At 45.4% G+C, this 12,891-nt stretch overlaps 1 protein-coding gene across 3 annotated transcripts in view; it reads left to right on the top strand.

Annotated features, from left to right (window-relative positions):
• The window catches only part of RUSF1 (RUS family member 1), a 525,229-nt gene that overhangs the window by 415,726 nt on the left and 96,612 nt on the right, over positions 1-12,891 (top strand). For all 3 annotated transcript variants that reach the window (XM_069651622.1, XM_069651621.1, XM_069651620.1), the window contains exon 13: positions 265-423. In XM_069651622.1, coding sequence (XP_069507723.1) covers positions 265-423 — 159 coding nt within the window. The remainder of the gene's footprint in view (positions 1-264; positions 424-12,891) is intronic.

Raw genomic sequence — 12,891 nt, 5'->3', positions numbered from 1 at the left:
TGCAAAGGAATAATGAGAGCCCTGAGAGATGTGATTCTTGGGAGAAAGTCTGTTTGATTTATGTATGTGGTGTTATTAGGGTTCAGGAGGTAGTGGCTGTGCAGATTGAGTGTTGGTGTAATTGACTGCTGGAGGTTCACAGCTGGAGAGTGAATAGCATTAGTGGTATTGTGTGAGGGAGTTTCAGGTGCCCAGTGGCATATGACATGCTGCTCAGTGCGCACTGTTCCTGGTCTCAACTTTTTGTCCATTGTGTCTTTCCAGAGGCAGTCTGTGTTGCTATGCACGAAGTCGCTGGGAGTCTGGATATGATCCAGGCCTGTGTGCACGTAGAGATCCTAAACGTGCTTCTCCACAAGGACGTGGGCCAGTACAGGATGCAGGCCAGCACCCTCCGAACACTGCAAAAAAGAGCCAGTGAAGGTAAGCTGTGGCAATAGGACACAGATTGGGGACATAAGTGTCAGTCTGAGAACTACAGAGCACAGTCTGTATATGCAAGGGAACAGATAAAAGATGGGGTAAAGAGCAGGCTCTGCTGCGAGCTACAGAGAAGAGGGATAGAACATGTGGCAGGACATAAGGTTGGCTATATAAGAAGTACAAGGAAGATGGGAGCAGGTTGCACCATTTGAGATACACACAGGCACACTGACACCCATCCCCCATGCACAACCTACTCGCTGCACATGCTATTCACATGCAAGACATGCTTCCCTTTTATAGCCCGTAAGAGTTTTGTTTGGAAGAAGTATTTTTTCACTTTGTACTTTTGCAGAGTGACTTGTGCCTCAGGCTCACGATTTGATTTATGTAAGGGTGTCGAAGGAGGAGACTGACACACAGGTGGCATAGTGATTGTTATAGACTTTTATTAGTCAAGACAATAAAGATAAAACCTAACTTTCCCTATCCCTAAGAGGGGTTTCCCTGTCTCAACTAAAATACTATGGGTGTCATCGGAATGTCTGTATAAATCAATAGTCCACTGCACTGCGTCAAAAGACCTGTGCCTTACACTTATTACTAACTAAAGGTTGTGCCAATGTTCTTGGTCCAGGAGAATGACTCCCTTCCCCCAGCCTTTCTTTAATGTCTGCAGTGCACAACACCAAGGGGAGTGATTCCCTTCCCCTAGCCTTTCTTTCACTTGGATTTGGCCCAACTTGGTTCACTCTCCTGCTAAACCAAACCCCCAGGAAAACAATATGCAAGTCACCCTGGTGTTGCGTGCAAGTCCCCGACCCGTATTTCTCTGCTTCTCGTGATGGGCAGACTTGGTTTAATCACCTGCAAAGTACTGGCACGAAGAAGATTATGAATGACTCGTCCTTGGTTCTCTTTCTTCAGGTGGGGGTTTTCAGGATTCCCCTTGATTATAAAATATACACCTTTTGGACTCTCTGGGATATTGTCTGTGAGGGGGGTTTCTAATCTTACCCCAAATTTGTATGTTTTCCTTCTTGGTGCCCCTCTGCAGTTGCCAAGACCCTCTTCTGCCCCACCATCTAGCCCGTTCACTCCTGTACCTTTTGGGTTCTTCTCTGCCTCTGGCCAGTCTCTGGGTCGGCTTCATCCTTCCTCACGTGGCTTCTGCAGGCTTCTCCTTTGCCATGGCGTTTATGCAGTTTGTGGGTTTCTTGTCTCTGTCGCTTGCGGCTCCCGCTGACTTCTCCTTCTCTCCGGCTGCTCCCCAGAGTTTGGCTCCCTGTAGCATGCCTACCCGTTCCAGAATGCACGATCCACCTCTTCTCTGAGGTCGGGTTACTGCCTTGCCGATTCTGTGTAGGGTGTTCCGACGTTGGACCCCACAGAGACGTGACTTCCTTCTTGACAGCATCCCGGTCTGCAGACACTTTAATTTCCTGGACAGAACAGTTCCTCCGCCCTCTGTTCCTCCTGGGACGGCTTGACAGCCAGCTTCACAAGGTATCGAGTCCTCCTTCCCTTTTTATGTTGGTTGTTGAAACAATCCGACATGAATGACTGGAATGTTCATTTGAGTTTCGCTGAGCATTCGTCACTACTCTGCCCCTCCTCCTCATCTCTTTCTTCCCCACACAAGTCTCCACTGGATAGTCCCAGTTCTTCCGTGTCTCGGTGGATGTCACACTGACTGTCCTACACATATACATGGGTTGGTTGAGTATAGTATTGGGGTTACATGGAAGGGGGAGGTCAGGAGGTGTTGGGCTGGAGTGGCCATACCACGGTTCTCTCGAGATGTTCTCCCTGATCCCCAGAAGGGGAGTCTTTCCCCATGAGATCCTCCCGCTGAGTACCACCCTCATGGGGACTATCGGGTAGCAGCCTCAAGTCCTTGCCTCATAGGAAGATGCTCCCCCTCTGGGAGAAGTGACGATATGTTGGGATTTGTCACACACCCTTCCCCTAATGTTGCTGGCTTCCCGTTCAAAAAGGCTTGGTTGTTGACCTGCTTGGATGGTATTGGTCCATTTCCAAGGGGATTCTACCATTTTAAATGTTTTCCTCCCAGGTGTCGAAAGGGGAATGCCTAATGGGAGTCGATTAATTTATTTGATCAGACTACGATTCATGGGAAAGTCAGTGCCTACAATTGTCTCCTCTGGCAGCCCTAGCACCACTGCTGTGTTGATGATGGTATCCTTACCACTGATGTTAAGAGTGACTGGAGTCCTGGGGTACATTTCTTGGTCCCCATCAACACATGTCATTTTGGCAGGTCTGCACTGGTGTATTTGGTCGGCATATAGAAGGGCAGCCCTCACCGCTGTTTATTTGCTCGTAGAATCTATTAGGCTGGAGTGGAATAACATTAACCCTAATTGATTTGTGTGTTTGAAAGTGGTCAGACAGATAGTTACTAGTTTCCTCTGCCTCTTTCTGTTTCTTCCATAAATATTAGCTCTTGCCAATCTTCTCCTCCTATCCAGCCTCTCTTGAAGGTGGGCACCCAAACATGTAACTCCACAATAGACCAAAATAATGATAACACACCCCATCAGGGAATGAGACCACGAGATAAGTTGCAAGGAGAACAAACTTTATATAAAATAAAGTATGCAAGCAAAGAACTCTGCTGCCCAAGAGCGCTCTGCCAAACAATACACGGGCAGCACATTATAAGACACGTTGGTGTCATCTGTGACATCGCGACATATAGTACACAATAGCAGTGCAGATTGGTGGGCCTGTGTGGCACAGCCTGCTCTAGAGGGGATGCCAGGCTGGAATTGGCTGCTTCCTCCCAGTTGATCTTGAGGCATGTTGTCAGCTGGGCTCATCTCCGCGGTGAAGGCCAGGGCACAGAGGCGTGACAATGCTAACTATCTAAGCTAAACAACAGGAACTGATAATATTTGAATAATGATGAACATAAAATACGTGCATAAAGGGGACACTTAGAGAAGGTGGACTAATATATTGGCATTCCGACCTCTACATGCTGGGCTTTATTGATACCGGGGGTCCCACTCGGAGGTGTCTCCCCCTCTGGGTTTGATCTACCGTCTGCCTTGCCTGGTGCCTCATGATGTAGATAGACTTGTGTTGCTTTTGAGAGAATATACTGCCGCACGAGATTAGGACTGTGGTGGGTGTTGGAGAATGGTTAGTGCGAGGGGGTCAGATGTGTATCAGCATGAAAGAGAGTGGAGGGTCGGGGACTGGTGGGCCCTGGCCTGGTGGGGGTTGGGGGTTGATGGGGCATGAGCAGGTTAGTGGATTTGGATGAGCACATGTGCTGGGGCCTGTTCAGGTCTCACGCTCTGCAGAGAGCACATTCTGTGATACAGATATTAAACAATTTCAACAATAAAATGGCTGGACTTCCGTGAGAACAAGGCTTTTGCGGTGCTGGCAGGGGGAGGCGGTGTCCGGCGCTCCCTTATGCAAGGTGCTGGGGATGGGAGAGCTGAGTTTGGCAGGGGATGATTTTAGGGCCTAGCGAAAGAGGGTGTCTGCATTGGTACAAAATGTCATCTATTGTCTGGGCTACGGGCTGTGTCGTGTGCAAATCTCTGTTACACCATATGATACAGTGCCGTGGGGGTCTCTCCCCCTTGACCTACATGTGATCTATTCATCGCGGGAATGACGAGGGGGACGGGATAGAGCCTCCCCCCGCAAACACTCTTTGGGTTTCTCCTTCTGTTTTTTGGGCAGATTTTGCTATATGTCCCCTTGCGCCACAGGCGAAACAAATGAGAGTTAGGTTTGTGGGTCCTTTCCTTTCTTTGGTGTTAGTGAGGGTTTTTTCTTTAGGGGCATAGAGGGGTTTGAATTATTTTCGAGGTATTGCTCTGGGATTACATTTGGGGTCTTTACTTGTACCTTCCCCTTTATGCATGGATCTTATTTGCTTTAAAGCTTCTGCATATGTCTGCGCTGTCTCAATAGCGCTATTAAGTGTGGGCTTAGTTAGTTGTATGAGAAACCTGAGGATATCCTCACTCCTACTCCCCTAGATCCTCTTCTCAGGTGGCCAGGAAAAGGCCATCACTTTTGGATCCTGACCCTGGGGGTGGAGAAGCGGGGGAGGATCACCTAGGTGGAGGGTCCTCAGGGATTGGGAGTGGGGTACCCACAGGAGAGTCATGGTATCCTCCATTTCCTCATTGAAGAGCAACCTAACCCTCCCCCAGCACTTATAGTCTACTATAGACCTCTCCCCTCATTTTCCCACATTTTGAACCTGACAGTACTGGGATGAGGAAGATGCCTGCAGAGTACTATGAAGGTCAGGCATGTCTCTTTTTAATATGGTCAGGCAAGCCCAATTGAGAATGCCCTTCCTGCAACCTGTCAAGTGGTTGCAGGTGTATAAATGGCGTACCAGAGAACAGCACAGGGAGCAACAGAGAGGCCTGGATGGGAGAGAACGGCACGGGACCCTGTATGAGAGGAGGCAGTTTTGGTGGGGCCAGAGAAGGAGCCAGGACACTGGCCGAGATCCTGCAGGACCTGTGGAGCCCAAGGTGGGAGAGGCAGTGGGGCTATGGCAGGTGTGGGAGCCTCAATATGCATTAACAAGCAGCTGATGCTGCGAAACAGCGGGACTGAAGAAAGGACCCTGTCTGCGTCCTTGCAGAGCCAAGAGTTGTTGGCGTGTGCAAATAGGCAGCCAGTGAGCGAGCGGGCCTTGCAGCAGACCGGCTGCGGATGCGTAAGTACTGAATGAAACTAAAACTTTAAATTTATTTGAATTCTACATCTCGAATACCGAACTGAATGAAAACTTGAAACCAAGCCAATATTGAACTGGATTAAGCATCTTGAATACTAAATTGAATACAACTTTGAGCAAAACAGGTAACAGATGACAGCCACAGGGAAAGTGTCCCTGGCAAAATAACACACGGAAAAGAGCACATTTGTGAGAGGGTGCCCTAGAAAGGGGGCGCATGGGAAAAAAAGATCACCTGAAAGTGAACCTAATGAACAAATGCAGTGCGGCAAGGCCGACTGGCAAGAGGTGTGTGACACGTTGTGGCAGAGCCAAGGGGCTAGCTAGGAGAAGCCATAGGAGTACAAGCCTGCACATATAGCCGAGAGAACAACAAAGAGGAGCTGAGTGAATGTAACTCTGAACACAGGGCCAAGTACAGAAGAACATGTTTGGGCTGAGGAGCCTAGGGATCCTGGCTGCACGACCTGTGATGGGTGGACCGTGTGGTCTGACAACTGCGCCTAGACCAGTGAGCCCTAAATTGTGAAAACCAAAGACATTGGGAAACAAACCAAAAGAGTTGTTGAACCTTTTTGAAAGACTAAAACAAGTATAAGTGGCTGAATTAAGATTGTGGGGAAGGGAGGGGAAGGGAACCCCGAGACTTGTGGAACTACAGATATTGGGCCTCAATATGGGTACCGGCGGTAACCCTGCCGGTGTCCCCGGCGGGTTGCCGCCAGACTTGTAAAAATTTACCAGCACCTGACTTCCCGGTGCCACCGGGAGATTACAACTCTGCCGGCCTGGAAAGTTAGGCGCTGGTAAAATGTAAGTCCCCATTCCCAGCACCCTTGTTTCTGGATCAGCAGGGTCCTAATGAGGCCCATTGTCTTGAGACCGGAGCTTCAAGACCCTTTTCATTGGAAGTGTGCTGCATTGAACTTGGGGAAGGGAACCATGAGAGTTGTGTGAAACAATATTGCCTTGCATTTGGGCAAGTTAATCTTGAAAATTTTGTGGAACTTTCTTTGGTAAGTGACATCCCTACATGTTGTTTAGCTTTATTTGTGAGGGCAGCCATAGGCTTTGGACACAGACAGACTTTTACTTTGAACTCTCAGACTTTCCTTAGTTTCGTTCAGGTAGGGAAATCCCACCTTAGCATAGGACAAGTTAAGCCTTCTACCATCCTGACATTTGAGTTAATACATTATTTTTGTTTGAACTTTGAATCTGTTGTCTGTCTCTTGCTTCATGTTGCCTTCACAGTTGTAAGACTGCATGCTGTAAGAAGGGGGGTTAACCCATTGACTAGTTGCTCTAAGGCCAGGGTTTCCATCACTTCGGCCAAGGTTTTCTTGCCTCGCCATTGTGATGAGGTGTTTTGAATCTGAACTCCTAACTCAAGTGGTGTTTATTTGGGCCTAATTTGATCTCTTTACATTTTTGTTGATTAAAAACTAGGGGGGCCGAATACCAAATAGTTGGCCTAAGTATTCGGCCGGGGAGAATAGTGGTCCACTACTAGAAATGCATCAATATATGTAAAGAAATGTCCCTTTTGAAATATAAACATAGGAACATTGCATTAATTGGCCCTGCAAAATAAAATCGACGGAAGGAACTCGATGGAGTTGTGCTATATATAAAGGTGCAAAAGGGAGCGAGTAACTAGGCATACAAAAGGCAGTGTATAACAAGCCAAAACTGTTGACTTTGCCAATGCTTTTTTTAACAGGACTTCAGTGAAAAACTTGCATAGTGCTTATAACTGCCCACTTTGACCAAAAGAGCTAGCGCACGGTAGAATGTGTTTTCAGCACGTCAGGATTTTCTCTATTGCCCTGGAGGTCAGTCTTAATCTGATTCAAACTGTATTATTTGCCAGGTGGACGTTAATCTTTCTAGCTCATATTTGGTTCTTGTTTTCCTTTTAGTATGTACTTTTACTTACACTCTTAAATGCCTTATAAGGGGTAAGTTTCTTACCTGTAACTCCATTTCTCCAGCATTGGATCTTTCATATATTCACATGCTATGAACTATTCCCCGTCGTCGGGCTGGGAATTGTTCATAGCATGTGAATCTATGAAAGATGCAATACTGGAGAAAGACATTTTAAAAAAGAATGCATCCCAGAACTTCTTTAAGACAAGACTTATTGCCTGTTTGACTTGTTAGAATTGGTCGTTCACTGGGGCAAATCTGCAGACTCGATGCATGTTCTGGCTTTAAAGTTAAGCACACTGAAGCCTTTGGGTGCCTGATTCGCAGACTGGAAAAAAACAAGTGGTTGGGAGGCAGAAAGAGGAGGATTTTACAAGTATCCACTAATTTCAAGTAATTCCACTTCTTCTGTCCCTGGAACTGACCTTAACTACAAGATACGATTGACAGTGTGTTCTTTGTGAATCTATTCACATAAAAGGGAGGGGGGTGGGCTCCCACTGGGAGGTTTACTCTACAGCAGAGGCACAGGTTGATGGGTCCATTAAACGCCTTACTGGGCACAGCCTCTGCTGCAGCCAGCCTGTACAGAGTCCCATTTAAATGCATCCCTTTGATGGGGCTCAGTCTCAGCCAGAAGGTGTTTGGCATTAACACAAGGCGCACCAGAAATACAGAATTGTGTGTTTTCGATCCAACAACAGAAGTGTGATGAAGAGTCCAGGAGCAGGGAGGCATTTGCAGTGGCTGCCTCGAGCAAATTGGATTTTTTTTGATCTGCAGACAAGGTCCTGCTGAAAACCCACCTCTGAATGTGAAAAGAGGCCAATGCAGAATACACATCCCTACAGTGCTTGCGTTTAGCCCACAGTGCAGCGCTTGTTTTAAGTATGCCTCCCACTGAATGGAAACGCAGTGCTGCTAGTTGATCTTTGTAGCATAAAGGTTTGCCATCAACCCATTAGTGTAACATTGTTGGTCTATATTTAAAATGCAGTTCTCTTGCCTCACCTCAGCCCTAGCATGTGCTCACCCATTGGAAGAACAGCGAATTGCCGTGCCTGAGGAAATGGACTGCTTCATTGTATGCAGAATTTTTTGGCAATGCCTCCAGTTTTTTTTATTGTGAGCTCTAAGAGGTTAATGTGAATCCCCAGTACGTCTCCTGAATTAGCATTAAAGTTGGAAAGACTGATTATTTCTTCTGATGCAGCATCTGCTTTGCCTGGGAGATTAGGTGCTTTAGGAACTGTGCAGTTTCAGCAAAGGCACAGGGAAGACTGGGAGCTTCTGCTTTTCACTGAAAGTTTTTTTTTTTTTATTGTAATTTTTAGTTTAATTTACAAAGAAACAAACTTTTTATTACACAATTCCCTCTGTCTTTTTCTTGACAATCCATCATGTTGCTGCACATTTTACTCTGGTCAAAGTCGCATTAGATTATTGGCAGGATTAAGTCCATGTAATTTATCACTGCACATGTTAATTGTGTGTTTGTTCCGGAGATTATATAGTTCCACCATTGTTCTAGATCGTCATCTATTGGAGCAAATCTTGCGAGGTGTAATGTCCTTTCGTCCTTGATGGCTAGACATTCGATTATTAGGTGTTTTGCTGATTCGGCAGCGTTGTTGCAGTATCTGCAAAGAATGTCCGTGATGTCAGGGTCCCGATTCATCATTCGAACTACTTTGGTCTTAAGTAGGTTGAGACGAAGTCTCAAGAATTGATTGCGATGGTATCGCGAAGGAAATTTACATAAGTATTTCGGAGTTTCACCAAGACCATGCGATGAAGTTCCCAGGTCTTGTATAGACTTCAACTTTTTTCGCTTCGCTTCATTTTGGATCCAATTCCAACGGCTCAATTTTGTTTTTGCCCTTTGTGGCATATTTATCACTAGCTCTTCTTTCAACTCTGCAGATCGCATAGTTGCATTCAGTTTACGTTCCCACACGCAGATTAGATCCGACTTGTTGGAATTGGTGTTTTTTTGCAGTATTTCATAGGGACCGGCTGCTTGGGCCATTCTCATTTTCCGCCATGCCGAGATAGACTTCCATAGCACTGTGGCATATAACGGCTCTAAGCCAGTTCGTAGCGGATCGCTACTATTGAAAGATTCTGTGGAAGACGTAGTGCTTTCCTCCAGAACTTGGCCTCTAGCTTACACCAGAAATCTGCGGGTATATTCCAACCTCCCTCGCTGCCAAACGTTAGGGCCGGCACAACTTTTTGCAGGTAGAAGGAGAGTAATGGTTTTAGCGTAAATTTGCCATATGCAGCATGGAGTTTCAGCCCTTGCAAGGCAAACATTGTAGTTCGCGTTAATAGGTCTTGGGTCCAATTCCATTCACGAATTGAGACATTGAATTGCACTCCAAGGTATCGAATAGAGTTTGTGACCGCTATTTTCTCTTTATTGAGAGACCAACTGAAATGTTTTTTGCTCCCTTTATGTCTGCTATTAATTGGCATGATCTTTGATTTCTTGGTATTTATTAGCAGGTCATTGTTGTTACAGTACTTTTGAAGAGCGTCTAAAGAACGTTGAAGTCCAATTTGTGTGGTGTCTAAGAGGACTATGTCATCAGCATATATGACCCAGGATACATGATGGTTGTTTATCTTCGGGGGAAATGTCCTTGGTTCAGTTAGGGTGATAGATAGATCCGATATAAAAAGTTTGAACAGTAGAGCTGCAAGAGGGCAACCTTGTTTTACTCCTCTCTTTGTAAGGATTGTATCAGAGAGGTCTCCTTTTGCATTCAGTCTAACCCGGAAGGAAGTATTTGTGTACAATGCCATGATAGGTAGCAGAATCTCAAGAGGGCAAGACCATGATAGTAATTTTTCCCATAACTTCTGACGGTTGATGGTATCAAAAGCTTGTTTCAGATCTATGAAGGCGAGGAACACATTATTGCCACTCTTGATGGCTTCCAGTTTTATGGTATTTAGAATGATTAGATTCACTTCTACGCCGACTCCCTTGGTGAATCCTGTTTGGCGTTTGTCAATTATCTTTGCTTGGTCGGCCCAGAGTGCTAGTTTTTTTTTAAGGAAAGCAGCAAATATTTTTCCGATGGTATCAAGCAACGTGATGGGTGATAGTTTGTCGGATCGCTACGGTCTCCTTTTTTGAAAATTGGCACAACAATTGGTGTATTCCAGGATTCTGGTAGGGTTTTACATGTAGCGATCCTCTCAAACAATGTGGAGATGAATCTTGCCCACAGAGAACTATTTGTTTTCAGCATCACGTTGGAAATACCATCTGGGCCAGCGGCTCTGGAATTATTTAATTTTTGAATGGCGCGTTTGATGTCCTCCACTGTTTCAGGAGTGGGCCAATTACAAGAGTTCCCAATTGCTGGTTTTGTGCATTCGCTATTTTGTATATCAAAGACTGCTGTGTAATGGGAGACCCATCTTGTGTCATTTACCCCATTCGCCATATCATAGGCTGATTTAACTGATCCAGTATTTATTATTTCCCATAACTGACGTGCGTCTTTTCGCAAAATGGTCTTCAGCATGATTTCCGCTTGCTCCTGATCGCGCTGGGTGTTGAATGCTTTCAGCCAATTTCTATAGCGCAGCCGCCGCTTTTTCATTTGGTCAGCACTTTTTTTGCCTTTTCCTTTCTTTATCTTTGTTAGATCGCTGCGTAGTTGTTTCTTAGCTGAGCACAGGATTTCGCTGAAAGGATGTCTATTGATTACATGATGGTTCTTTTGATTAGCGATGTCTGCTCTGAACTGCATCAGGAGCGGGCTATAGTTGATATTTGGAGTCGCTGTAGCAGTTGTCACGTAATTTTCAGTGAACGTGGACAGTTGTTTGGCGTTAATTTTCAGCCTTGATCCTGAGTTGTTTGTCGTAATCGGCTCCGTATATTTGGCTTCTAGTCGTGGCACCGCCATATCGTGCCATGTCATCATTAATGCATCATGATCACTTATTGTCGATTTTACTGTTGTCAGGTGAATGATTTTGCTTAATAGATTTCTCGATGTCCAAATATAATCTAGAGTTTTGTTACTCGATCCACGGTGCCATGTCGGTGCAGCAGGGATGTCTCCATTTGTGCAACCATTTAGCATCGAACAGTTTCTTGTCGTCATCTTGTTCATCCAGCGAGCGCCTCTGTCGATTGCATCGTCAGCTGACAGGATGTTTGTTTTTTGATGTGATTTGCATTCCGTGAACCAAGAGTAGTTTAGATCACCGCAAATGATTATTCTTGGTTCATTGTAAGTGATTAAACAATCATCGATCAATGCAGCGACAGTAGTTATAAATTTTATTTGGGAGATCATCACTGGATTCCAATACACGTTGATGATTAACATGTGGTCTCCCGGCCCCTTATTGATCATCGGTAATTTTACCGTTGTTGCTTGAATGAAGAGGTTCGGGTTTATGGCTTTTATAATGGCCCAGTTTAAGTTGTTTTTGATCATCGTGATGAGCCCAGCGAATGGTCGACCAGACTCATTCTTGCCCGCGGCGTTGAACAGTTTTGTGTATCCATCGCATGATGGTTTAAGCCTGAGCCACGTTTCTTGTAGGCATATAAGCGTACAATCATCAAATTGTGAACATTTCTCCTGGAATAAATGGGTGAATCCTCTTGTGTTCCAAGAGACCAAGCGGTGAGTGACGATCTTTCCGGGGATCGTTTCCTAGAGGTCCCTTCTCTTCAGAGCTTTGGAATTCCAGCGTGAGTTTGAAGAGACTGTTTGGGCCGACGTGGGTGAAGATCTTAACTAGTCTCGTAGATCAGCGCGTTTTCGTTCATCGTTCTGTTGGGCGAGTAGGCTTGAATTTAGGTCTCGTTGATGGGGGGCACCTTCATCTGAGAACTGTACATCAAAGCCAAAAAATAGCAGATCCTCTTTTGCGTCAAGTAATTGTCTGGCAATTAATTTTGACTTAAGGTGTAGAGTAACCCAGTCTAATCTTGCCTCTGACATGTATTCCACGACTACAATGTCGTCGGAATCAATTGTGCGTAAAGTAGGTATTGTGTGTAATAGTTTGATGATATTGCGGCGATTGAGGTTTACCTCATTTTGGTCGCTTAAGACATTTTGAGTTGTAGTTTCCAGCTGTTGCACTTTACTGATTTGACAAATTGGTGGGAGCTTGTTTTGTTTTGCCCATCACATTTGGCTTTTTGAGCTCTTGTCTGTTTAGGATTTGGATTTCCTGGTAAAGGGGAAGTGTTTCGCCGATTTTGTTCTTTACGGTGTTTATCTGTAGTAGCTGCTTTTGCAGACTCGGCTACGACCTGGGAATTACTGCTTATTCCCTTCGTTTCTGCGTTAGTTGGCCGAGGGTTTTGTGGTCTCTTATCAGCTGTTGTCTCAATTAATGTGGCCGCATCCTTTTTTCTATTTTTGTTATCCCAAATTTTTGCCATGGGTTCCTCGGATCCGTCGTCCACTGAGTAGGTCGATAGGTCACAAAGATCTATCGACTGCTCACTCTTGGACTCTTCTTCATCACTTATCTCTTCTCTCGCTCTCTTATGGGCCGTATTTGCCTCCGTATTCGATTTGTTTTCCTCTTCTCTTTTTTTGTTTTTTCCGTTTAGCAGTTTTCTGTTCTTCGTCGCTTGATTGAACATACTGAGGGGCGGAGGAGTTGTGATATTCCTTATGAATCTTTTTGCCTCATTAGTTCGTGGTCTCTTTGCTTTTGGTTCAGTTCTTGCTTTAGGACATTTGGCTATTGGCTTAGATTCCGCTTGGGATTTTTTTCTGTCTGCTACCTTTAACGTTTTT

This window comes from Ambystoma mexicanum, chromosome 3p (assembly GCF_040938575.1).
Source record: "Ambystoma mexicanum isolate Mex_15411 chromosome 3p, UKY_AmexF1_1, whole genome shotgun sequence".
Classification (NCBI taxonomy): domain Eukaryota; kingdom Metazoa; phylum Chordata; class Amphibia; order Caudata; family Ambystomatidae; genus Ambystoma; species Ambystoma mexicanum.
Note: the sequence above shows the minus strand (reverse complement) of the source record. Positions and strands in the feature narration are given on the sequence as shown.